The 26,321-nt window shown below is 36.3% G+C and overlaps 1 protein-coding gene across 1 annotated transcript in view; it reads right to left on the reverse strand.

Moving 5' to 3' along the window:
- Positions 1–747: 747 nt before the first annotated feature.
- The window catches only part of HS2ST1 (heparan sulfate 2-O-sulfotransferase 1), an 82,418-nt gene continuing 56,844 nt past the window's right edge, over positions 748–26,321 (reverse strand). The window contains exons 2-7 of the mRNA XM_030032931.2: positions 21,834–22,072; positions 15,238–15,323; positions 11,516–11,654; positions 7,855–7,952; positions 6,455–6,612; positions 748–5,395 (exon numbers count right to left, since the gene is read on the reverse strand). Of these exons, the coding sequence (XP_029888791.1) occupies positions 5,169–5,395; positions 6,455–6,612; positions 7,855–7,952; positions 11,516–11,654; positions 15,238–15,323; positions 21,834–22,072 (947 nt within the window). The 3' untranslated portion in view covers positions 748–5,168. The remainder of the gene's footprint in view (positions 5,396–6,454; positions 6,613–7,854; positions 7,953–11,515; positions 11,655–15,237; positions 15,324–21,833; positions 22,073–26,321) is intronic.

Here is a 26,321-nt window from a genome sequence, read left to right on the forward strand (position 1 = left end):
TAGGGAAAAGTCTACTTTCAACAAAAGGGGGATTTAAAAGCCATCAAAATCCTCAAGTGGAAGTTGCTGAGTAACTGCATGATGGTTCTTAATCATCAAGGCTGACAACTAAATCTTTAGGAACTATTGCATTAAGAAACTCGGCTGGGTCAGATGACTGTTCAGCTCCATAGTGCAGGCAGCTAGGAGTGTTTATAGGGCAATGGTTACAGCACACATCAGAAATCCTAAACAGAGTAGCGTACCCATGCTCACTATATTTTCTTGGTTTAAGTGCTTGCTTACAAATGCAAATGACATTTCTGTTCTACTCAAGTTCTTATACCAGATTCATCACCGCAGTAACTGAGCGTCTTCCAGTACCACAGTAATCGGTCAGGTCATTTGTTCCCTCAGGCAGGGAAGCACGTATTTATCAATGCATTGTTTTAATGCTGGTTTTTTGTTTTTACAAATCTCAGTTTTAATATTAAGAACTCTCCATTGACACTTTCAGCACAGTGTATACCCTCTGCACATTTATTACATTTCTGGCCAGAAAGCCCAATGCAAATTCTAAAGGCCTATAAATATATTTGGTTATAGCTATATGAAATTATTACAGATGAGCTACACTCCAGCTTGCCCCTGCCCTCCAAAATCGCAATAGCTGCAAACGAAGTTCACAATACTGCATAACAACGTCTTCCAGAAAAAAAAACATTTAATGTGAATGTGACATGCAAATATTAAGACAGGACACCAGACTTCTTTTCTTTCCCCTTCCCACTGGGTGTTTTATTTTATAGCATTTGCATTAGGTAATCAACTGAAACACTTCAACAACAGAAAGCTGGCAGCATAGTAAGGAAAAATGGAGATTATTTCTCAAACAGCTGTGACAAAATGGTTTCAAGTTGGAACAGTATTGCACAAACGAATCAATTTACGTAGGGTGAGTGGGAGCGAGCATCTTCAACATGGATTGTGAGGAAAAAAGGCACTATTTAGCTGTGTGTGTGTTAAAAAAGAAAAAAGTAATGAAGCACAATCCATGTTTTTCAAAATTACATTCAGTACTGCTTTAGAAATGCTCACAAACCTGTCTCTTTTTACAGAAGCTACAGAAAGCTGCTGATGTAAATATCAGACAGTACAAGTGTATGAACATTTATAATTATGCTCCAGAAAAGTCTCAGGAAGAGGGCTTGTTCTATAAATACTGCTGCAAAGGTTACATAGTTGCATAGGCTTACAGCAAAGGAAGCATCCATGCAACTAAGCAGCCTTACAGTTTCCTTAAGTTTAATCTCTAGTAGTCACAAAATATGCTCCGGTTCTGAAGAGCCAAATTGGCAGTGCACTTGAATCAGGCTTTTCCACCAACTGCTTAAGCAGTACAGTTCAGAGAGCATCATCTATTTACCTTTTTGTCATATACACACTTAGCAACGCCAGGTAAGCTTAATGGAAAATTTTAGCAGAATTGTAACAGAAAATAAGTGAATTTTCCCTGACATAAAATAGAACTGCTCTGAGACCATAAATAAGCAACTGTTTATTCCTGGAAATTAAAAATAGTTAAGTATCTTCAGAAAAACTAACTACCCAGAAAAGGCATTTCAAATGACCAGGATGGGCTGCTTCTTCCTCTCCTGTATTGTATAGCTATAAATTTCCATGCCTGTTTGAAAATGAAGCCATGATCAGCGTATCATTAATAGAGAGACTGCTTGAAAATGAACTCAGAACAAGTGGGAACGTGCACATAGAACATTCTGCACCCTAGCCTTGTGTCTGCTTATAGACGCACTAACAAAATAAGAGTGAAATTCTTGTTGCATGGCTGCAGAATTATTAGGGGAAGGAGCTAAAAACACTCTTGCTCTCCTGTCAACACTGCCTGGTGTATCACAAGCGCTGTGCTCCAGGCATACTGTGGTTATGGCTATGTAGCTACCAGCACAGCCAGACCTGGCTCCATTATGCTGACATTAAGAGTTTCAACAGGGCTACAGTTTTGCACAAAATCTGGTTGTTAATTTTGTACAAAAAGTACAGAACAGTGTAACAAAACCTACTCTCAACCATATAGATAGATAGATAGATAGGAGCATTTCAGCACCTTTCAAACGAACTTAGCCCTGCAAAAAGCCAATCTCACTCCTGTGCAGTGACTACAGTGACTTCAGTTAAAAGATCCATGTTCAGGAGGTTGCATAGTAAGTTTACTGATCATACAACCTGCAACAACAAAAATCCATGTATTGCTGCTTTTCACTATAGTCATTAAGGGAAAATACACAAGATACATTCTGTTTATATACTGTAAAATATTTTTAATACCAACAATTTGGATTGTTTCCATTTCTGAATACAAGATGAAAAGACCAGGTTATTAAAAATCTGTAAAGCTCCTTTCCCTAAACTGTCTTTTAGGAAATCCAAGTTTGATAGGTCTGAATTCAAAGGATTCTAAAAGTTCACAGTTGACTTAATGGTTGCACTAGATATAAAAGTAGACAGTCTTGATTCCTTCTGTGTTCCACAGACAACACTTTCAGAGTATGTCTGGAATGAATACCTCTCCAATTGCAGCTAGCATTTTTTAAAAATATTCCTAAAATTCTTGTTTGTCTCAACCCTGTCAGTTCACAGCAAAGAACAGGAAGTGATACCTGATTGAACAAAATGTGTTTTCTTATATGAACTATGAAAAATATATTGCTCTTAAAAGTAAAAAAGAATTACGTTGTTCTATTATTTTTGTTACTGAATACTCATAATTAAGAAATTCTAAATCCTGGAAGGAAAAAAAAGAAACACAACATTAAAAATTGCTTATAGAATAGAAGAGGTTTCTGTAGACCCTACTGAAACCAGTAGAAGTTTTGCCTATTTGTTTCTTGTCAATACAGAAGCATTTGTCTACACACCTATTTCGTTACTTAGATGAATATTTTATATTTTCACTTAGTAAACTCTTCTGCTCTCTTAGAGGTACTCTTTTGAAAATTCTGGAGGAGACTCAAGAAGGTAAACTGATCCAAATTATTCTGAAGGAAAACAACATAGTCAAAATAATACCTAACATAAAACTATCACTGAGTGGATAATCTTTGCTGGGATTATAAATACTAATTTTTTTCCAAAAAAGTTACTGCTTTCTTATGAAAATTTTTAGATCTCCGTTAGCTACTTCTTGTGTATGACTCCTTGGTTCCTTTCCTTAGGTAGGAAACATGTCTTCACGTGTGAACTCACACATCCTATTCCCAAACATGTTGGCAATATTAATGACGTCAATAGACAAGAACTAGAACAGGAAATCTTATGCATGGTTCATGCTATATAAATGGTAAGCTATCAGAAGGAAATTCCCTGATTATTTGGGAAGAACAAAGCGAGATCTATTTTTAAAATTCAAAGGGAAAAATCCAAGAACACAAAGAAAATGCAAGATATACTTGATAGTCTCTCATTATCCTCTCTGTAATTGGGCTGTTGCTTTTGGCTGCAGACATCCAGTTCACAGACCGTTTTCCATTTCCTTTGTTTTCATTACAAGAACAAGCTGGTTAAAGAAACTCCACTTGGTAATTTTAAACTAAGCTTTCAGCATCATCCCTTAGGAATTTAAACCTTTACCACCATTCCTTACTTTGTCTCCTCAGTGCCTTCCCCCATTAAACCCTGTGAAAAGCACTTTAAGAAAAGGCAGGTGTAAGATGTGTAAATACTCAGATCTTTAAGAAATTCAATAGGAAAATTCTTGTAGTTCTCCACTGCCATTTGCTATAATGCAGTGGCCCCAAACATCTGTTCTCAAATTTCAATTTACTTCATCTACCAGGTGTTTCACATTGTTAATAATGGCAACTCACAAATTTACAACAGTCACATAAGGCAGTTACATAAATACAATTATGTCAATCAAGTTCACTGCATCTTTCTCAACCAGACTACACATGACATTTTTCTTCTTTCCCTCTTACCATAATAAAAGGACAAGGACTACATTTCTGTAAAGAGAATCCCTGGACAACGTTCTGGTATTGAAGTCAGAGAGGTCACTGAAGTGCATTTCAGCAATGTCCAACAGTTTACCAGGAAGTAGATGTGATGTTTTTCACTTCACACATAACAGAACTGGTGCAAAAAAACACTTTAAACTAGTTACTTTAAACCTTTTGGTCCAAATACATAAAATAAGCAGTATTTACAGCATTTTACTCCTTTTGTAAATGCAATGCTTTAAAACACATTATAAAGCACCTTAGTAAAAATATTCTACAGGTAAAAGTATCGAAGTAGTAGGAAAACCCTAACCATACCACAGCTCACTAATGGAGTCATAATATGGATTCACCAATACCTCAGTTTACAATTATTACAAAGAATCCATGGAGAAACTTAATACTGAATTTACGATTTTTATACCACTGTGTAAGGATCAACTAGAACTGCAGACAATACCAACTTTCTTCATAGTTTTCCCAACCTCAGTCAGTGGTGGTGGGGATAGAAAATAAAACAAAAACCCCACTGCTCTGATTCTTTAACTTTTTACAATATTAACGTGGAAATGATGTTTTAACACTAATGATTAGTTGTAATTTTTTAATAAAACCACATATATAAATATGGGCAATTCCAGCAGCAGCAGCATTTCTCAGCAGAACATGATTAACCATCCCAATCAATATCATGTGACATGGTTCACAAAAACAAAGCACAGATGTCAACCAGTTATTAACACTATTCATGTTGTACACAATCAAAATTTCCATGTTGAAAGCTGGGAAAAATTATTTCCTCTTCACAGAAGTATAAATGAAAATAAAAAAATGAAAATTAAAAAGAGCATCAACAGAAGCATTTTTTGTTTATATTTTCAACTAGAACTGCTGTATATTAATTGCTCCGAATTAAAGTGTAGATTTCTTCAGGTAAAGGATATTAACTCCCACTGAAAGTACTAGTTAGATAAAAGAAATGAAGCCTTTGCTTCTGGATTACCAACATAGTTAGCTGGTATCCAACGCCCTGGAGGTGATCCACAGCCCATTTTTCTCAGATCTATAAAGAAACGTCTTGGAGGTCTACAAGCAATCTAGTTTCCATGGCTGAGGACTAAGATGACGATGTGACCAAAGATTTAGGTCCATAAATCTAACAGTATAGTGTTCTTAGTTTGATTTAGGGTAAATCTTTTCATAGAAAAAGTTTTGAGCCAGAATATACAGTTCTCCATCTTTTTCCCGAACTGCATGTGCTCTGACAAACTGAAATTGCTCCAGTGCAAATTCATAGAACTCATTCTCCATTTTCCAGATTTCAGACTGTTGTAGCTTGGCAATAGTTTCTTTTGTGGGAAGTTTTTTCTCAGTTGTTTTCCTAAGATGGGACTTCTTTCCTAAATGCAAAATGAAAGCAGTAACTTCACTTTAAAGTTCACATGATTAAAAAACGTTTACAGTCCTTTTATTTAGAGAGTTTTATACTCTTAGTATGTTGATAAACTGGATTAGAAGTGACAGAATTTAATCCAGAATTTATTAACATAACATGCAGGGTTGGAAAATTGCAGTCTCTCTCACTAAATGTTAATGAATTTTGCATCAGTTCTTTCAATTCTTCCTTCTTACTCTAATAAACCGAGGGAATGAACACTTCATTTAAGGAACAAGATTACTCCACATAATGTACTTGGAGTAAGATTGGTCTTTCAAAATTAATTATTTAGATGTTAATCTGGTATCAAATGTTAAGAATTTTAAAAACTGCAGAGCAAGAGACTTCTTTCATGAGACAAAGATGACCAAAATGATGACAGCATTTTCCCCAAGAAGTGCTATCTGTTGCTTTAGAATCAACTTGTTAATACTACATGTCTAGACTCTATATATCAGAGCCTTTTCTCCCTCTATTTGCAGATAGAAGCCCTGCTAAGATGGACCTTTTCTTTGTCATAAGTTGCATGGCCAGCTCCCAGAAACTGAGCTACTAGCTATATAACAAACATCTTAACTATGACCCAGGAAGATAAGCATGTACTCGGGCCTTTGCATCCCTTGGGCCTTTTTGCACAGCAAACCAGGTTGCATCAAGCACAGCTGATCTCGTCAGCAGGGCTTCTGAGGAAATGGAAATCTGCCCCTGCAAGACCTTCCAAAAACATTCTGATAAACACCTGTCACAATTTTTCAAGCGTGGAATACTTACAGAACTGCCTTTACCCCAGTCTTAAATATTTACAATTTGTGTAAGGCAGGAAGATACTTGGGCTGCCCTCAAAAATTTGAACTGATAGTCTTTTAAAGAGTTTGTCTCTTCTGTAGGAACATCAGCCAACTGAGAGGCAAACCTGGCAGAGACTCAAAACTAGTCATCCAGGTTTAAAGAATTCACATTTTAAAAAGTGACAAGAGGATGAAAAATCCATGGAATCCATGGAAATCAACCATTTAAATACCTGTACGATACAGTTCTGTGGCACCCCTGAAGAACCGGGGCAAAGCCGCCTCCAATAACATGATAAAGTCTTCAAGCTCTTCAGTAACTCCCACTAGGAAGTATTCATTAATCAGATTGTATTTGGCTTGTTCCAAAGCCCATCTGCTTCCCACATTCCTAAAATGACAGAGAACAATTGCAGCAAATTCTGATGTCAGCCAACAATCCTTGGTCCCTAGATGGAGATTACTTCATAACAGGACGTTTGTATAGGAAAGGCAAGACTCATTTCAAGTTATAACCATTCCTAACTTCATTTCCCTTTCCAGTTTCTCTCATCTGTGTTAACTAGATTTGTCAAATTTTTAGATATTTCACTAATAATTCATCCACAAAAAAAAAAGTGTGTGTATAGAGTTACTGTCTCTATTAACGCAATTTTTTATGATTTACATTTTCTCAATGTCAATACTTGCTCTCCGCTTTCACGTTAGATACCAGAAATGGTTCTGGTAAGAACACACCTTCCCTTTTGCATCCTACAAGCATAATTCTGAACTAGAAAGTCATTGTGCTTAATGGGAAGACTTCCCTACTGAACGACAGACAGAAATTAAACTGACATTTTTTCCTCCTTTTTATAGCTCTAGACAGGGTGAAAAGACAGGTTCAGAGTTTGTTCTTTGTTTCTCTGCTTCTCCACCTGGCCCAAGTGTAGATAGGTATGACCAACAGGCACTGAAAGAGGAGCTCCCAAGTGGTGATTTACTTTGCTTATGTTTGGATGAACAGTACCTTTGACAAATAATTGCCCTTGATTTCACTCAGAATCCTTCAAATCATCTATGTCCTTTGTCTTCTTTTTTTTTTTTTTTTTTTTTTTTTTAGTTTGCTAAAGAGTTTTTTAAAGTCTGTGCCATTGTTATAAAACATGCTACATTGACAGATGGACACTATTTGCTTTTGTTCAGTTTCTACTAAGTAGCATTGACTACTAGATGTCTGGTAAAGGTTTAAGAAGATAAATTTATCCTGATCTCAATTATTTTATTCTCCACAGAAACTTTAGGAACTTGAACAAAATATGTCCAATCAGAAAGACAGATATTGTAGCCTGACATAAGAGAAAAATGTCAAGACCCCAAATCTACAAAAATTATTTCTAAAATTGAAAACATGTGTTTTCTCTCATAGCACTGCTGATACAATATCCTAATATATTGCTTGTTTAAAGAACTGCAAGACTGTTTCAGTAAAATGCATCTTCAAAAGAAAATACGTTACTAAAGTACCTGCTGCTTCACTCTGTCCAGTCCCTCACACTTTCCCCAACTGTGCTACATATTAAAAATTTGTTAAGTTTAGATTTCAGCACTGATATACTTGACTAACAACTTAAGCTACATTTATCCCCCCTACCAGCATTCGGAGCTGTGGCCACAGAAGAACGGAATTTGAAGCCAAAGTTTCTCTGGAGCACAGTCTGAACCTCCAGCTGCCACACATTCATCAAAGGTCTGGAACAAAGACAAAATTGACCTAAGCTTTAAAATCTAGCATATGTATCAAACATCTCAACCTGGTTAGTTGCTAAATGTAGCTGGGACAGAAAAACACACAAGATAAGATATGAAAGGGGAAAAAAGCCCAATTTTTTCAAGCCTTGCTTTCACAGTGGTATTAGGAGGACCTATTCATCTCAATTAAAATAGTACTTGGACAGTCTTTTATGGTTAGAACTAATGAACAATTTGATCTTACCTCATACATTTGATATACCTTTGATATAACCTTGATAAACACTATATGTCAAAACAAGCAAAAACAGTCAATAAGTGTTGGTATCATTATTTTTCCCTTACAAAAGAAGTCACTAAAGATACAGCATCAAATGCCATCAGGATTACTGGAACAGCTGGATCTTTATACCATAGAACACTGTGCATTTTATGTTGTAGATTAAACAATGTTCCATTACATTTTAAATATTATGACAAATAACTGCCATTTCAGAGGCCAATTTGGTTTTGGCAATCACAAGAAGTGAAAGCAAGTTGTTCACTGCATAACAGAATATTCCATACAACATTGCTCTATGTGGATAGACAGCTGTAGCAACACAGAGTTTCAACTGCAATAACACAGTTACAAGAAGAACTCCATTAGCACTGGAAAGAATTTGTAAATATTTTACCTAGTCACCATAAAGTAAGTAGTTATGCTATTTCTAATCAAGATATAAGCCATGTATCTAGGACAGATTTTTTTAAAAATTATTTAATAACAAATAAGTGATCACACAGACAACTTTTTAAAGTGTTTCTTCTGTACAATTACAAGTTTCTGTTCACAACAACTATGTAAAAATACATTTGTTTAATTATTCAGTGTTAGAACAAGGACAATGTCCTTTGCTTCTGTTTTGAGGTGAAGTTTCTGAGATAATCTGAAAAAAACTACTGTTATCAGGCCAAAGCAGGGATTAACCTGTGGTGTCTTGGTCCACATTGCACTTTAAGTTTATAACAGCTTATACATGTCACATACCACAGATAAAAATACAGCTTAACTAGGAAAACAAGACATTGGTATGCTTTCTCTAGCATAGTTCTCTACAGAAATTCTGCACCGATCTATCATGAGTACTTTATAACATCAACATTACCTAAGAACTAAATTATTTAAATGCACCTGCTAACTTATGAATGTGTATACTAAATATGAACTGGCATCTGTCAAAAGAAAGACTTCTTTGCTTATACCTGCAGGTTATTTTATAATTAATACACAAAAGCAAGTAATTAATTTTCTAAGTAAGATGAAATAAGACAGGCCTGCTTCCCCACTTCCTCTTATATACTTACCTTGACTATCCCATCCAGAGATTTTATTATAGGAAACACTTGTCATTACAGACTCTGTTCTTGGAGTCAAGCTATCTATAACTGTGGAAGCACAGGTATATGAAAGAAAATGAATGAAGAACTCTTGCATATAAATGCTGTGGTATGGACTGGGAGGGGGTGAGGGTGTAAAGTACGTTGAGATTCCTTTCCACTTAATAAAGAAACAATTAACTTCCATTAGAAAGATTGCATTTTTGACCTTCCCTACTTTTCATTTGAAGAGCTCTTAGTGAATCTGCTATAACACAGTTTAGAATAGTGTTACAGTAGTGCAACTGGGTCAATCCATTTTTGAGCTTACTGAATTTTTTATCTAATGTATGTAAAACTGACACCATCTATATATGTAGTTTTCTTGGATACAACATGGAAAAATAGCATTACCTGATTTAAATGAAAGAAACCCTAAAACTTGGCATAACAAATCAATTTCACTTCAAATGACCTAGAGATGCTTACAGGACAAGTTAAATCTGTACGGCAACAACTAAGTCTCAGACCTAAATAAAGTGGTATGATAGTGACAAAATGAAAAAAAGCATCTTTAATAGAAAAACATAAAATTATTAATGCAATGTATTACAAACATTATAAATAGGAACGCATTTCAACTTCTTCCAACTAATCGGAGCTTACAGTGCAGTCTACCAAGCAGTAGCATTAGGGATTTTGGCTTAATGTTTCCCAGTGACTACCTAACAAGGCTGTTCAGATTAATTCAAAACTAAAACAACACTGTTAAAATTTCACTCTTTTTAATAAATATTAAGTCCTATAAACAGCTTGGACTTGGTAGCATACTCAGCTTTCGAACTCGTTGACCTCCACCAGGAAGGAATTCCACTGGCCAAAACATGCTCCTCATGAAAAGGAACAGAGTATGTTACAAAAGATGAGATCCTATCTCTCTTTTTAAAAATGCCTCTGTGATACCATATCACCAAATCATCTCTGTAGCCAGTTCCATGGAGACACAGTTTTTAAGCTTAATTTCAACTTGTTCTGCTTGAAGCTTTCCTCTGCCTATGCTGTAGGATGTCTGTATAAACTGAAAAACAGTAGCTGAAGATGGCGCCAAACCCTAAATAACAGAGGAGCAGTTAGTTATCAGCTGGAAAGAAAAAGGGAATGGTCTGTTCCCAGTATTTAAAAAACACCGTTTGGATGGCAGGGAGCACACAAAATGATTAGTCACATTTATTAGTTGTTACGGTGTTTATAGACTAAGCTGTATTCAGTGTGATTTTTGCTTAGGGTTTTTTTTTTTCTTTTCAAAGTCTCTTGGTATTCACATAGTGCTACACTAAATTGTCAACATTACAGAAAAATTTCATCAGTTTAAGAAAATGTTGCCACTGAAATTTTAGAAAAGGTTTGGCTCTCTAAAGTACAACCCCCCCCCCCCCCCCTTACAGCATATAAAAGCTTCCACACTGTTCTAACTATACTTTTATAAGCTATATTCATATACTTAATACCCTACTTTTCTTCCTGATTTAAGAAAAGTCCAAAGCAACATGCTCCAACAAATGTCTTACTGCAAACCATGACAGTGGATGTATAAATTCTTTCTGGAATAAATATATTATGTTCCCATTCTGAAACTGTATTAGTAATCAAGGTTTGAATATGCTAACCTGCACTACTCTTATAGCAACCTAAGACAGATGGAAGAAGTATAGAAGTGTATGAGTCATACTCCAGTTTTCAAGCAGACTCTTTATACAATTCCATTGCAATATTTACATTTTTTTAAAAAAATTGCCTGCTAATTATAAAAAAAAAACCACATCAAAGCCAAAGCATCAGCAGTTCTACAGCTTTTGGTGAAAAATGTCTCTCTCAGTCTTCAACAAGAAGAGATGTAGATTTTTTACATAGGAGGATAAGCTTAACTTGATACTTACAATTCTGAATACCTGAAAACAATTTTTAATTTTATTTAATTTTTCTTAACAAATTGCAACATACGGTGAATTTATAAGGTTACAAAAACATACTTAATGTTATGCTCTGGTCCAGTACAGACACGAAGGGGAGAATATATAATTTACAAAGCCACCATCGTCACCAAGGCTGATACACTAACTATTCAGCATTTATCAGGACTTTTTAAAAAATAGTTTTCACATTAGCTTTGATAAGAACAACATATATAATAAAGCGTACTTTACCTTTTTATCCCCCTGTTTTCGCCTCCGTAGCCCTGGTCTGTAATCATCTCCAAAGCGCAGAAAGTAATAATAAGAAACTAGTCGTTCTATAGGATCTCTTATGACATTTATGTAAATTGGTTTCTTTTTAACACCAAATCTAAAGTAAAAGAGAAAAAAAAAAGTCTTTTAAAGGCCAAATCAAAGCTTCTCATCTAATACTTAAAAGCCTGTCTCTACTGATACAACTGAAATCTATATACAGAGGTGATGGTGGTGAGAGGAAGCTTAAAGATAGATCACTTCCTCCCATCCTCATATCCAGTGCATTACATGGATGTGAAAGTCAGTTCAATTTCAGTTTTCCTAGGATTGTGATTTTAGGCTTTTTTATTAGAGAAACAAACAAAACTGAAACATTCTCACACAATAGATACTAAAAATGTTTATACAACCATCCTGACTCTAGAAATGCCTTAATTAGTCTAGTAGGCACATACGTGTTTATAATAAGGACAGGGAAGTTTGATACTGACTCCTGCCCTCCTGAACTGTGCTACGCAACGCTGCAAGTGGTTTTCCTGGCAGGTCTCCAGTTGCCAGAGACATGAACTCTTAAGAGAAGGAAGACAGAGCTCAGAGCTCATCCATTACCTAGGTTGAATCCAAATGGCTATGCTTATTAAATATAAGCCTAAGACAGTATCTGTAACCATATTAACTTCTCTATCTAAAGATACAAATTTTTCCCTTAGACATTTACCCTAAGCAAATTTTGATTTACTGTGGTACAAACAGGAAGCTTGACGAAATGAGGTGGTAAGCTCATAGGACACACAAGAAAGATTTAAAGCTCCAAAACTGTTTTGTGCAAATGCTACTTTTCAATGATCTATGTTCAAGTCAGCTTTTACGATACATTTCTCAGTTTTCTTTTCTTTTCTATTTGAGACATTACTGTGGCAAATACATATGGTATCCAAACATTAAAGAGGTTATATCACAATGGAAATTGCAAGCGTGTCAAGTGCCCTTAAGTAAAGCTAGGAGCCGGAAAAAAAATTCTCTTTTGTTCCCATGCAAACTGGTAAAGTGTTCTGCACTGACAGAGGGCCATTCAAGCCTCCTAGCTTGGTTAAAACAGGGAGCACTGGTAGTTTTAAGACGCAGTACCATTATTGATAAAGTGGCACTCTGTAAATTATAAAACCAGATACTGCTCATATGAGGAATCTTAAGTTGAAGAGCTGAAGAATAGAAACAGAGAATAAGCAGCAGAAAAGAGGAAGTTAGAAAAAAACAATAAAAGGCATAACTTTGGCAAAGACCAGCACTACAGATACAGAAATTGTTAAAGGCTACAGAAAGAGCAATTGATTCTTCAGATCTTGCTAGCAGAGTACCAATGAATCAGACTGTAGCAGTTAAAGGCAGCATGGCTGACATCTGTCTGTCTGCCAGCTCTTACTCCCCACAGTCCACAAAATATGTTTCAAACATTTTGATGCAAAGTCCAGACTTTGAAGGGCACCCTCTTTCAGGTTCACTGAAGTGCCTGAGACATGCACGTGTCCCCTTCTACAGACTCTACTGCAAGTGCTGTAGAAGGCTATAACAAACCATTTTGATATAGTAGCAGCCTTAATCAATAATATGTATCTGTGGGTTAAATGAAGGGGTGAAAGCCCTTGAAAATGTTTGTGCTGGATTGTACATTCATATGGATTTGCACATGACCTTGCAAAACTAGCTTCAGGTATGATAACATAAGCCACTTACTATCGTAACTTTATTAATAATGATAATGATTTGGCAGTTGCATTGTCAAAGAACTTTTTATCCAACCGTTTACCAGAGAAAGTAGGGAATAAGGGTGGATCAGAAATTAAAAAAAAAGAGGAAAAAAATAATTAAACTTTTGTTACTGTAATTTCTACATGGACGGGTTATGATAATCTGTCCTCAATACTGTAAGTCATTGACTGAATCAAGTACTTTAAGCTTCAGCATAATTTAAGAGGTACTTCTGATATTTGACAACAGACCTAAGTCTGATGCCTGCGTATAAGCAGGCATAGACTTTTCTGAAATATTTTACATGTCTCAACTACAAGAATGTTCACTACAAGAACGTACCTCACAGCCTTAAAAGTGTGGGCCTTGCCAAGCACAACGAGAGTATTCAAGGTATTATTTTAATAATGAAAACCCAAAGTATGAGAAAGCAAGGTGTTGTAGGAAAAAACTAAATCATCTAGGTGAAAGGATGACAAACAACAAACAAAAGGATAACACAGACCTGAAGGGAAGATGCAGATCAAAGAAATCTGTGAAATTGCTTAGATGCTTTCTAGATGTAAAATAATTATTTTAGTTTAAAAAGTTCCAGTATCTGAAAGTGTTTTCAGCTTTATGAAGTGAGTAATGTATAAAATAACATTCACCTTTGTTGTTCCAGAAAGCTGTTATTCAGTTCAAGGGTTTATTAATGTTGCAGCATTTTAACTTTAAAAAGGCAGAAAGGAAGCTAACGAAATTTGACACATTTTATTTTATTGGCTTATTTGCAATTAAGACTTCTTGCCTGTTACTTTTTGTAAAATTCAAGTTTTTACTTGGTGCCATTGGTAATTTCCAGCTACTACTGTAGCTTTTAGCATTTTCTATTATATAATATACTGTACTGGGAATCTATGAAGCTCTCACTTCCTCTTCTCATTCTTTGTAATAAAAAGCTAGAATGAAAAATCAGTGTACATAACAGAATGAATAATTAAAAGCAATGACTAAACAAAAGAAATTCCTACATACAAAAACCTAATTTCATTAAATAAATGTTTTAATACACAAAAACAATACTGAGGATTGACCACCAGCAAGAGGTAAAAGTAGTGGTTACTATTGTTTGTGCAGTTGAATATACTGAGATCTGAAAATTCCACTTTCAATTTTAAATTTCATTTTCCACATGCTGCAAGTGCAGGATGAAGCACTGCCTAGTAAGCATCTTAAGCAAAACTGACTTGCCAGTTCAAGGGGAGGTTTCACAAGACTGAGCTGCTGAGGATCACCGCTTTAGATCCAGAAGCAAAAATAAGACAAGAAAAAAAACACATGGAAGCTGCAATTGAGATATGATCCTGAACCTCTGAAGTCACTGGGAAGATTTTTACCTCATTTTCTTTTAAATTAATTTTAGAAGTAGCAGGATTTAATTCCACAAGAATTATTTCAATGTTTTTTACAGCAAGTCAAATTACTATAGGCCAGAAAACTGCTTTAAAATAGAACTTTTAATATTTTGATAAAGTGTAAAGGGATACTCTGATAGAGAAGAACTACATACCTTAAGAGGCAGGTAGTATTAGCTGTTATACAAAAGATATTTGAGAATAGGTATCTTAAACTTCCCAGAATGGGAAGCCAATCCTAAGGCAGAACCGCCAGTGTTCCAGAGACAAGCCAGGATTTTCAGTAAAACAAGCTTGTAATTCAGAGAAGGAATACTAAACCTAGTATATAAATAGTTTTGAATGAGACTCGGCTACATTTATCATGCAAAAAGACAAGAGAAAACTGTGAAAATCAAACCCAAATATTGCTCATCATAGAAATTTCAGTGTGTGAATTTTTCAAAACTGCAGTTGTCAGACTTCCGTCACTAGAGGGCACTAATATTCCAGCTGGATCCAAGCAACTTAAACTACTATGCTACTCAACAGATAAATTCAAGGGTAACATACTTTGCAAAGTCCAAGTAAGATATATGTCCATGGTAAAATCCTGGTTTCATTTCCTTCCAGGAAGTCACATTCTTCACAAATCGGACCTGTAGAAGTACACAGCAGAAAGTGTTTCTGCACAGCTGGTACACATTAAGTTTCCCCATACATGGTGTTTTCTGGTTTGTAAGCAAAATCTTTCAATGCATTAGAAAAAAAGTCTATTTTGAATATTACCAAAGAACTTGTGCCAGCTAAAATAGACTTTTCTGCAAGCATACAGTTGACTCATTTTAGATCATCACTATTTAATGATCAGAAACTAAACAAAAGCAGAATACAGCAATCAGAACGGCAGTTCAAGGAAAGCTACCACAAAAACATGAGCAAGACAAGCATTTAAATTTTTGTCAGTCCATTTTATTTGTGATTTGAAAGGAATGAGGAATTCCCTCAGCAATAAGTAGAAATGCAAGTACACCTTTGATGGAATTGTCTGATCTGTATTTAGTCCCTCAAATAAAAGTGTACCAGATTTACAAGCATGTTCTTAGACCTATTTTACTGGGACATAAGAAACAAATCTGATGGTTCATTTGCTCCCCCATCCCCAAATCCAATGCATGAGTAATCCAGAAATTTTATAAATGTATACAGTGTAAATTAGATTTAGAGTTTACCATTTTTAATAGATACCTTAAGCCTAAAATGTCAGTGAAACTTCCATGTTAAAGTATGAAGTAGCTCTTAAACAAGGGCTGATAAAGCAGTTATCAGCAAACTTCACAAAAATAGGAATAGCTTTACATTTCAAAGAACAAAATAAGATACACGCCCCAAACCAGAAAGTATGATCAAATTAAGTGGGACATGCAAATCCTGATATAGCTTGGCTTTATTAAATGAACAGAATATTTTAAACATCAAAGCATTTAACTCTGAAAGTTATTTCAAAACTAGTGAATTGGATAATAAAGAAAAGATGATAAATTTGTACTGCCTGAGCTGTCTGAAAATGATATGCCATTTCTGAAGCTGAGAATTAGACGATAGCATTCCCTGCACATCTACAATATCTTTTCTGTTATACAGTGACATAAATAACCGTTAAGATACTGAGGTGAGACAAGAGAGTCAAAAAAGGAAGGTTTGAGAACTCAAGACAACACAGTAACATTCCATAAGCTCTAACGGATTGAGAGTATCCCAAAACATGCTATTTATCATTTATTCTGACCAACCAATTGAGGATTTTAAGAGGCAAGACTGGCCTGCTGCTGTTTCTTCAAACATGCAAAACTCACAGTCTAGGATTTAAGAGGTTGATAACCTTTACTTCTTCAAACACTAGCTCTTGGACTCTCAGGTAAAAAAAAATGCATATTACTTTTTAATAACAGGCAGCATTCATTTTTTCAGTGTACAAGTTTCACAGTCTGTGGCATTTCACAATTTAAAACATATACTGCACATGAAAATTGTGGCAACTCTAGCTGAAAAACACTACACAATGTTATACAATGGTGTTTCATAAACTGCATTTGCTTTCTGTCTGGTTTTGTCTGCAGCACAAACTGGTAATATATCTATGAGACTTTGAATCCAGTTGAACTACCTTTACTGCTACTGAAACAAACCATATTTTCATTGACTGTACCTCTCAAAGATTAATGACATAATATTTTCAGCGGAGAGCCTCAGCTATGAATATTTCTATACCTGGGAAAGAAGCTTCCTAAATGCAAAGTATGTATTATCCTCCCTTCCCTCACCCCCAAACCCCAAAATATCATGGTTGGTTGATACAACTCTGCAAGTAAACCAGTTATGCTATCTATTGTGTGTAGTGCAGCATGCGTATTAAAGCCTACATTTCAGTTACATTTCCATGAACAAGCTTTCTGAAATCTAGCACCAGCTAGATGAAGTGCAAAATCCCAAGGGTCAGTTCTGTCTTAGATCCCCATGCCACCATCTGGCATCAAACCTTAGATGTTCCAGTAATGGTTAAAAAAATCCTGTATTGTCTTTGCCTTACAATGTTGTTGTCTGCTAAGGAAATAATTTTTATGAACATAGGATGGATGTTCTAGCCTTTTATTAACTTTAACACCAGGCAAGCTAAGAGAAGGCTAGGAAGGTTTTGTAAGACAGCTGTGACATTTACATCTGCATTAAGAGGGACTAGCAGCACGCTGTGCCCCCTGAGAACTAAGTTTTTAACACCTATAACTAGCCTGCAGGCAAGGGATTATTTCCCTACCCCCAAGCCCATCCTGAGTTTGAGGCATTCCAAAAAATCAGAATTGTTCCAGGTCACAGCCAGCCTAATGAGTCTGGATTCACACATTTTAGGGCAGAGATGAGTATTGCTTGCTGCTTCATACTGTTAAATATGATCAATTTTACCTTTCTTTTCAGGGCTTAGCAGATACTGGAGCTTTCAAGAGACTGAGCAAGCTTCTCCATCTGAACCCAACTGAATAAAATTTGAGGTTACTTGAAAAGTTCAGATAGACGTGAATGGAATTCCTGTGAAGTTGTTTCATGGTGCTTTTATATAATCAGCTACAAAGTTGCTTCACAGCCTTTAGTAAGTGAGAAATCAGCTGAGCTTCACTGAATTAAAAAGCCAGATCAAACGTACTCTGGGGGCGTAAGATGTCCTGAAAGGTAAGTTAAATACATTCAGTTTCTAGGATGATAAGAATTTAAAACAAGTCCCAGGGAGCCAGAAGGAAAAAAAACCCAACAAAACAAAACAGCATACTTGGTCTGAGCAAAAAGCCCTGGGAAACCTGTGCATGCAAACCAAGGTGATGTAAGCTGTCATCTCTGTCCACTAACTGCTTCCACCAATCCCTCTTCTCTATAGTCTGAACACATTCATGCATACCCTCTGCCCCCAGAAGGTGGTATGGTCATTACCTTGTGGCCTGGTATCACATCGACTTTTAGATATCAAAAAGCCCCAGCTTTTCACATCATCATATTCTAGTTTTGTTTGTCAATTGCTGAATAACTGACTTAAAATTACAAATAACTGGGGGTATGAATATCACAAGCGCAGTCTGGTGAGGACACGTGAGGATCTTCCATTCGAACTACAAAAAAAAGGGGCTCTCAAGTAAGACTGAAGACCAACACAGTGTTCCCATTAAAGGAAATCTCAGATTCAGATTTAAAAGGCCAAGCATGATGGGATGCCTGAATCAGAATCTCTCTGCAGGAAGTCACTGGTAGCTTAGCTATCCAAATTGTCATACAAGCTAATGACTTCTAGTTAGCTCTAAATCAGAGGGTCAGGAATGCAGGAAACAGGCTAGCAGCACACCTTTGGCTGCATGCCATGAGAAACCACAAGCAAGCTCAAGGCAAGGGCAGCTGAGAAGCAATTTTGCGAGATGCTGAAAAGACAAGAGTTCACCAGTTCAGCCACAATACAGCCAGGATAGCCGCCTCGCATGAACAGTTCTTCCTCAGAAGGAGAAATACAATTGGCACATGTACAGCAATGGACACTAGTACTCACTAGGCCATCTAACTCCAAGAGAAAAATTCTTAAATGTTCAGGAGCACATGATGGTACTTCCACTTCTAACAGAGTCACTGCAACCTTTTACTTGTTCCACTTCTGGAACTTCCACTGACAGCCACTGAAACCTTCACCAGCAGAGGAAATAAGTACTACTAAAGTCAGTATGAGTGTGCTATCCTCTGAGAGGTCACTGTTATAGAATACATTTGGAAGCGAGATTATATATTTTCAGGGCATTCTTTTGAGAAAAATGGAGAGAGAAATTGCAGGAGAAAAAAAAGAACATGGAACAGAAAAACAGCAAGCTGAGGGAGTGAAATGCTGGATAATTGTATCACGGCTTTTCTATGTTCACAACAACAGTACAGAGAACGTGTTCTCATACCCTCTTTTCTAATAATACATCAAGACTACATGCTGCAAGACAGAACAGTAATTTCATTTTAAATGTTTTAGATGACAATTTCACCATGTAACAAAAAAGCTTAAGTTTGTGTGGCTGGTATGCCATCCAACTAGCCATAACACAGGCATACTTGTATGGACAAAAAGTATCAGTACTGAAACATGCAAGCAACAAATAAAATCCAACCAAACAACTACTCCAATTTAATGAAAGCAAGTCTTTTTGTTACAGACCACACAGGTCAGAAACATAACATGGGCAACACGGCACTCAGCTTGCTGCAAAGAAAAGGCCCAACCTGTGGAAAGAGGGGCAGTTCCCAGGATCCTGCTGTCAGAGAAGCTGCAAAAGAAAGGAGGCCTGCTGGGAAAAAGTTCCATTTGAAACTAAAATGGATGTGTTAGGGACTCTTATCGGATCATCTCAAGTCAGATACAGATTATATTTGGAGTGGATTTTAAATAGTGTTTTTTTCAGATTGCATTGAAGAAGTAAAGGTTTCACATATGGGCAGAGCACTTAAAATCTGTTACAGAATTCGAGTAGTTTGGAAAAAGTACAGCAGAAGTAGTGCATCACAGAAGGCTCACTATTTTACAAATTCATATCAGGCCCAAGACAATCTTCACCTTGCTTAGGGAGATTTGCTTTAACAAACAGTATCACTGATAAAACAATTTTATCTCTATGATATGTTTATGTATTTTACTACTGGTGCATATACACCTAATGCACTCAAGTGAGCTGTACTGATGAAGGTACCATGTGAATATTTCATGCAAATCCAAGCCCACAACAAGTAAGCCGCATCAGCTACTACTCAGCACCCTTATCATCTCCAGAATTATGCATTATGACTTACAACAGCAAGTTGCTATCTCAATACACTAAAGATAAATAATTATTTCTTCTTCTTTGAACAACTATGCAATACAAAGTTTTTCATCAGCAGCATCTCCCAGTTAATGGCCATTGAAGAAGAGGAGTATCAATTGCCTAATTAAACAACATAATTTACCACCTTGGACAATAGCATAGTATCAAATGAAGGCAGGACTGCCAGTATTGTATACATGCCCAGCACTGATGGATTTTCATTTTTCAGTAGTTAATTATTACAGTGGAAATGAGGAGGAGAGTTTCTCTTAGGCAAAGCTAAGCCAGTAAAGAACAAATCTGATTCGAATAAAATTCAAACAAAAGTAGAAATTTAAGGCAAGTTTGCCTATGTTTAATTTATACCATCAAGGACTAGCTCTCCTGTCCTTCAGCACAGACCACTACAATTCAAAGAGACACTCTGACAGAAACGGAATCTGTGGCTGGAAGTGCAGCACCAAGTATGACCGACTTGGGCATGATTTTTAATTAACAAACATAGGCTTGTTAAGTCTTTTGAAAAATCACTCTGCTGTTAGTGCACAGGTCTTTAGTACTTGTTCTATGCAGTGGACAGGACTACAGGGATGGCTACCAGATTTACTCTTAGTAATCTCAGTAATCCCATATGACAATATCACCTTCATATTTAGGAAAAGATTTCACAACAGCAAAAACCCAACAGTAACACAACCTCACTATCACAACACAGGTTCCCAGTACTACCCCAAGTACACTCTATGTCCCCTGCACTGAGATCCCTACCTCACTCTTTCTCCCACATACAGAACTGAAAGTGGAGGGCCCATTACCATCTGCTTCCCCTCACCCCACTCCAGCAGCTGTTCTGAGCTGCTTCTGCCTGTAGGCATGCACTTCTAAAGGAGCTGGAAGTCTCAGTGCTGACATGCTGCAATGCAGAACAGCTCCTGCTTCTGCTGCATATCAGCTTAAGATGATCAGCATACATCCAGTAGTACACACCTGAGAGTTTGGAAACATCTGTTTTACAGATAGGGATGATGACATAGTGATGTTTCAGACCTTTGACCTGGGTTCCCTGCATGTGCAGTCACAACAAGCAAAGAAATATTATTTTAAAAATTAAAACAAAATATCTACTCCCTCACCACACCCCACCCCGAGAAAAACAGAGCACTGATCCTTCATCATCTTTTTTTAATACTCATCATCTGATGCAGTGGTAGCCACAATCATTTCTAGCCTGGAACTACACTGACTTTAGTGAGAGCTTTAAGTGGATGCAAAGTGACCCATCCGTTAGAGTGCAAGCTATTTACAACCACTTCTTTCTACCGTTTTTTATCACCTGTGCGACCTGACCAGACCTAGTGCCAAAGACAGAAGTATAGCCCTGACAGCATGGCACAGTGCCTGCACTACTCAGAGAGGAAATCATATAAGACTGCATTCACTGCAGATGGAGATGACAGGCAAATACTATTATGCAGCCAAAAGGCAGACAGTCAACAATACAATAAACTTTTACAGTTATAACAACAAAGGTTATTTCTTCCCTAGCTGTGTCCCTCTTTAGCTTTGTTTTTGTCCGATAAACAGATACTTACCACCTCCAGTAGCTCAGCTGTGGATTAATTTATTATTAATAAATAATATTCTCTACAAAGAAAATATAAACACATTAGAATTAATTTATACTGGAAAATGTGACATAAAAGCCAACTCCATCAGACCAGATAAGTTTGCAAGAGCAAAAAAGTTTTCTATACTTTCCCCTTGTTTAATGAAGGCATCCCAAATGCAGCAGCTTACCTGATCTTGCAGAGACATAACAGGATTATTTTTGGTTGTATTGATATGTAGAACATGATATTTGTTCTTTGCACAAAGATCATAGGCAATATTTGTGAAGGATGTGCTGGCAGTCTTAGGTACTCTGTTGTAAATAATCACCACATCATCTTCTTCATCCAGTGTCACATCTTGTCGCGGGCCATCTACTGTATGACGTTGCTCTATTTCTCTGACTTCATGTCTTGCAATAGCCCTTTCTGTTCAAGGATGACAAATACAAAATTTTGATGTAAAAATCACTAATTTGAATTGCAAACCATAGAATGCAAATAACCTGGTAAAAAGCAGTAACTGCTCAGCAATAAAGGAAACACTTGCTGTCATATATATTTCTGACACATCTGAAGCAAAACTTAATCTATAAAATGTATGAATGATAAAAGGTGAGTTAGTCTGACACAGAACATGAAGACTAGAAAACAACATGCCTAGGGAACACATACCGTATTCTGTGACTCACACTAATGTTACTGAAAGCCATTGTCTCTAAAGAAAAATGTCTATAATGCACTATCAAAATGGTGACATCCCCAAAATATCCCAAATTTCTATAAAAGACCTATTTAAAAATTATAATTGAAGTAATAACTCAAGCAATTTGGAGAATATGAATTTTCTGAAAACAGTAGAAACACTAACACTAGAGATTTAGTCAGTTAACTGTGTAGAGGCACTGGAATTCAGATGAAACCATTGTTTTGTTATTTCAATTGATACAAGCCCCAGGCATAAAGCATTAGAATAAATGGGTTTGCAAAAATTCGATTGGATTTATTAATTTCAAGTTTGACAAGAATAGAAGCACAAGATGCTTACGAAACAGTTAACAATAAGGTGAAGAGTGATCTCTAAGTACTGAAATACATCAAATACATCAATAAGAAACAAACATAGAAATGCAAGCTATGAACAAGACATTTTGGCAAGGTAAGTACATTGCAAATAAACCATTTTTCCTTTTATGCAAAGGGCAATACTTTGAGTAATTGAACTCTGCTTCAAGTGTTAAAAGCCTATTTGGAAAATAAAAACCACAGTATTACAGCTTCTCCCCCCCAGCTGCTGAATATCAAATAGTTTGTGCTGATTCAGACAGCTTTATTCTGTTCTAGGTAAGTATATACTTGTCCTGGTTTTGGCTGGGATAGAGTTAATTTTCTTCCTAGTAGATGGTACGATGTGTTTTGGATTTAGTGTGAGAATAACGTTGATAACACACTGATGTTTTAGTTGTCGCTAAGTAGTGCTTATCCTAAATTAAGGATTTTTCAGTTTCCCATGCTCTGCCAGCAAGCAGGTGCACAAGAAGCTGAGAGGGAGCACAGCCAGGACAGCGGACCCGAACCAGCCAAAGGGATATTCCATACCATAGAACATTCACACTCAGCATATAAACTCGGGGGAGTTGGCCGGGAGGGGTGTCGGTCAGCGGGTAGTGAGCAATTGCATTGTGCATCACTTGTCTTTTCTTGTTTGTGGGGTTTTTTTCCTCTTTTTTCTTATATTCCTTTTCATTACAATTACAATTATTATTATTATATTTTATTACTATTAGTGTATTACATTTTATTTTACTTTAGTTATTAAATTGTTCTTATCTCAGCCCACGAGTTTTACTTTTTTTTTCAATTCTCCTCCCCATCCCACTGGCAGGGGGGAGGAGTGAGCGAGTGGCTGCATGGTGCTTAGTTGCTGGCTGGGGTTAAACCACAACAATACTTTAATACAATTTGTAATACAGATGTCAAAGCATCTTTTCTGATTCATTTATTGCAATATTGCCTTTAATAATGTATTCAAAGAAATCTGTGTTGGCCAACCACAAGCTGAAGTTGGTATCAGAAGAGTAACCTGTAATTCACTGTATTATGTTCTTATGCAGCATATAGCTCTTTCTGGATGACACACTTTTAACAGCAGCAGCTCTTGGCCCTTACTTCCCTGGCTTCCTGTAACCCAGCTCCTTCTACTCTTTTTCATTACATCTCTTTAATTATAACATAAAATCATTTTTAAAGCAGAATCATTAAGCTGTGAACACCACTAGCCTGTAATTCCACATAAATTGTCTTCAACCACAAACTTCCATCTGTCTGAAATGCTTCAAAGCTTAAACTCACTCACTCTCTCATATGCTCGTATCTCACACCCCATAACTAAGTTACATCAGTATGAAAATGTTTGTAGAAAATGCTTATTGAGTATATCTCAATTTTCCACATGACATCTGTTGCTCCCCACTACATCAGTCACAGTTTTTGCTCCTTCCTTTCTCATTTGCTACCTCTCTCATCACTGCTGGCAAACGTCCTATTTTGGAAAGTGATGAGGCAACAGACACAGGTTTCATCTATCTGAAGACGACTACAACAAAAAGGGACCAGCAAGTCTACCCGTCCTGCCAGTAACAGATTAGAGGAAGCATTTGGTAGGAGACATAGTTAACTACATAGCTGCCCAAGGCTACATGGATACTGCATAGCAGCTAGAGAGACTGAAATGAAACAAATTTCATTTGTATTTTCTACACCAGAGTAGTAGATCTCAGCTAGATTTGAATCATAACTGCACAGACCTCCAGAGCTGATGAGGCTGGCTGGTGCGGAGGGAAGCTTCCCCTTTTACATGTAAGAAGTAAACATTTGTGAGAAATAGACATGATTTGCATGAGGAGTGATGAGAAGTGTTCCTCTAACGAGGTATTTGAAACCATGATGATTCAAGAATTAGTGTGATAAGTGCACTTTAAAGGCTATGCATAAGATATAAAAGATGTATGATTAGATGCAATTAGCAGAAAGGCTATTGCATACAATCACCTTCAACTTCATATGCTGAGAGGGGAAAGCAAGAACCCATGCAAGGAGGAGAACCTTCACAACTGTGAAGTACACAGACAGTCCTATTATCAAAGAATAAGGAGGCTTTATATTTCAAATTAGAATGAAAACTAATCTTTATGATGCAGAACCGAAATCACTTTTTTGAAATAACTGCAATAGTTAAAACCCAAAAGCTGAGATGAAGTGCAGGATATAAACTGCTGAAGTGCAAGGGAAGCTAAAGCTAGTGAGAAGCAGATGAAGCATCTGAAAGCGTCTAACTGGTCAGCCATCCTAATGGCCTATTTCATTGTAGTCTATTAATAACACAAGGAAAATTGCAAGTTTTGTAAATGTGCACGTTTTTCCCAGTCATGAATAGTTTGCAGTTTTTCCTGTGAAGTCAGGAAGCTTTTTTGTTACTTTCTGAAAAGTCAGTTTAACTCTTAAAATGGCACGTGATTTGATCAGTATGAATTTTATTTATTTATTTATTTATTTATTTATTTATTTATTTATTTGGGGAGGGGTGAGAGGTCCAGTGATGGTAACATGCAACTGAGAATAGTTTTTGGGATAACTAGTTAACCAGGAGTTAGAGAATTTGAGGAGTTGATGGGCATTTGATTAACAACTTCATTTGCTCTTCTATAAAATTTAAATAATCTTGGAAGTAAAAGTCCTGTAATGGCTGAAAAATAAACATTGCTTGTATGTTTTTAGAAGTACGGTAGAAAATGCAATGTATGCGTTAATGACTTTTTACATGTGGAAGATAGGGAGGAAGAAGATGCTAGGTATTTATTAACTATATTTTGTTTACCAAAAATCTCCTTAGATGACAGCCCTGCAAATTTAACTTTGATTATGAGAACTTGTCTATGTAAGGTTGGATTGGTTTCACTGAAATCAATTTTAAAAAAATCATCAGGTTAGGTCATTTCTTTCCCATCAGAGATCCTGTGGACAAAACGATGTCCTACAGTCTCATTGCTTTCATTGCATTCTATTTAAACTTGATTTTGTAAGAAAAACATCTAGGCAAAATTATTAAGAGTCAAGTGTCTAAACTGGGTTAAGACTGTCCACACTAAGTTTGACACTAATTAACTACATCAACTTAAAAAGATAAGCAGCATTTAAGCAAGTGGTACTTTGAATACAAGACAGATTTTCATAGCAATATAATACAGGATAATTTTAAGGCATAAAATATTCTGTCTCACTTTTTTATTACTGCCTGTTCAGGTTCACTGTAATAAATAATATAATTACTCTACAGTCAGGGAAAATGCTGTTCTGTCATCTGCAGTTGTCCCACATGCAAACATTCATCAACTGCAAGGACAGTTTGCACACAGGCAATACCATATATGATCAGCGTAATAAAGGTTGCTACAGTGGTTATTTACCAGCAGATGAATTACTTGCAGAAAGTCTTCAGTTGGCAGAAGTAGCTGTTTTGTAAACAACAGAACAAGCTTATTTTCTCACCTATTTGTCTACATGTTCTTTGAAATCCTCCTTTATCCCATTTCTGTAACTGTCAGCATCTTCCCATGACTTACATTTCTTGAGCCATCCTCTTGTAGCAATAAACCAGGAGATACCATGGCTAGCAACA

Source organism: Aquila chrysaetos, chromosome 12 (assembly GCF_900496995.4).
Source record: "Aquila chrysaetos chrysaetos chromosome 12, bAquChr1.4, whole genome shotgun sequence".
Classification (NCBI taxonomy): domain Eukaryota; kingdom Metazoa; phylum Chordata; class Aves; order Accipitriformes; family Accipitridae; genus Aquila; species Aquila chrysaetos.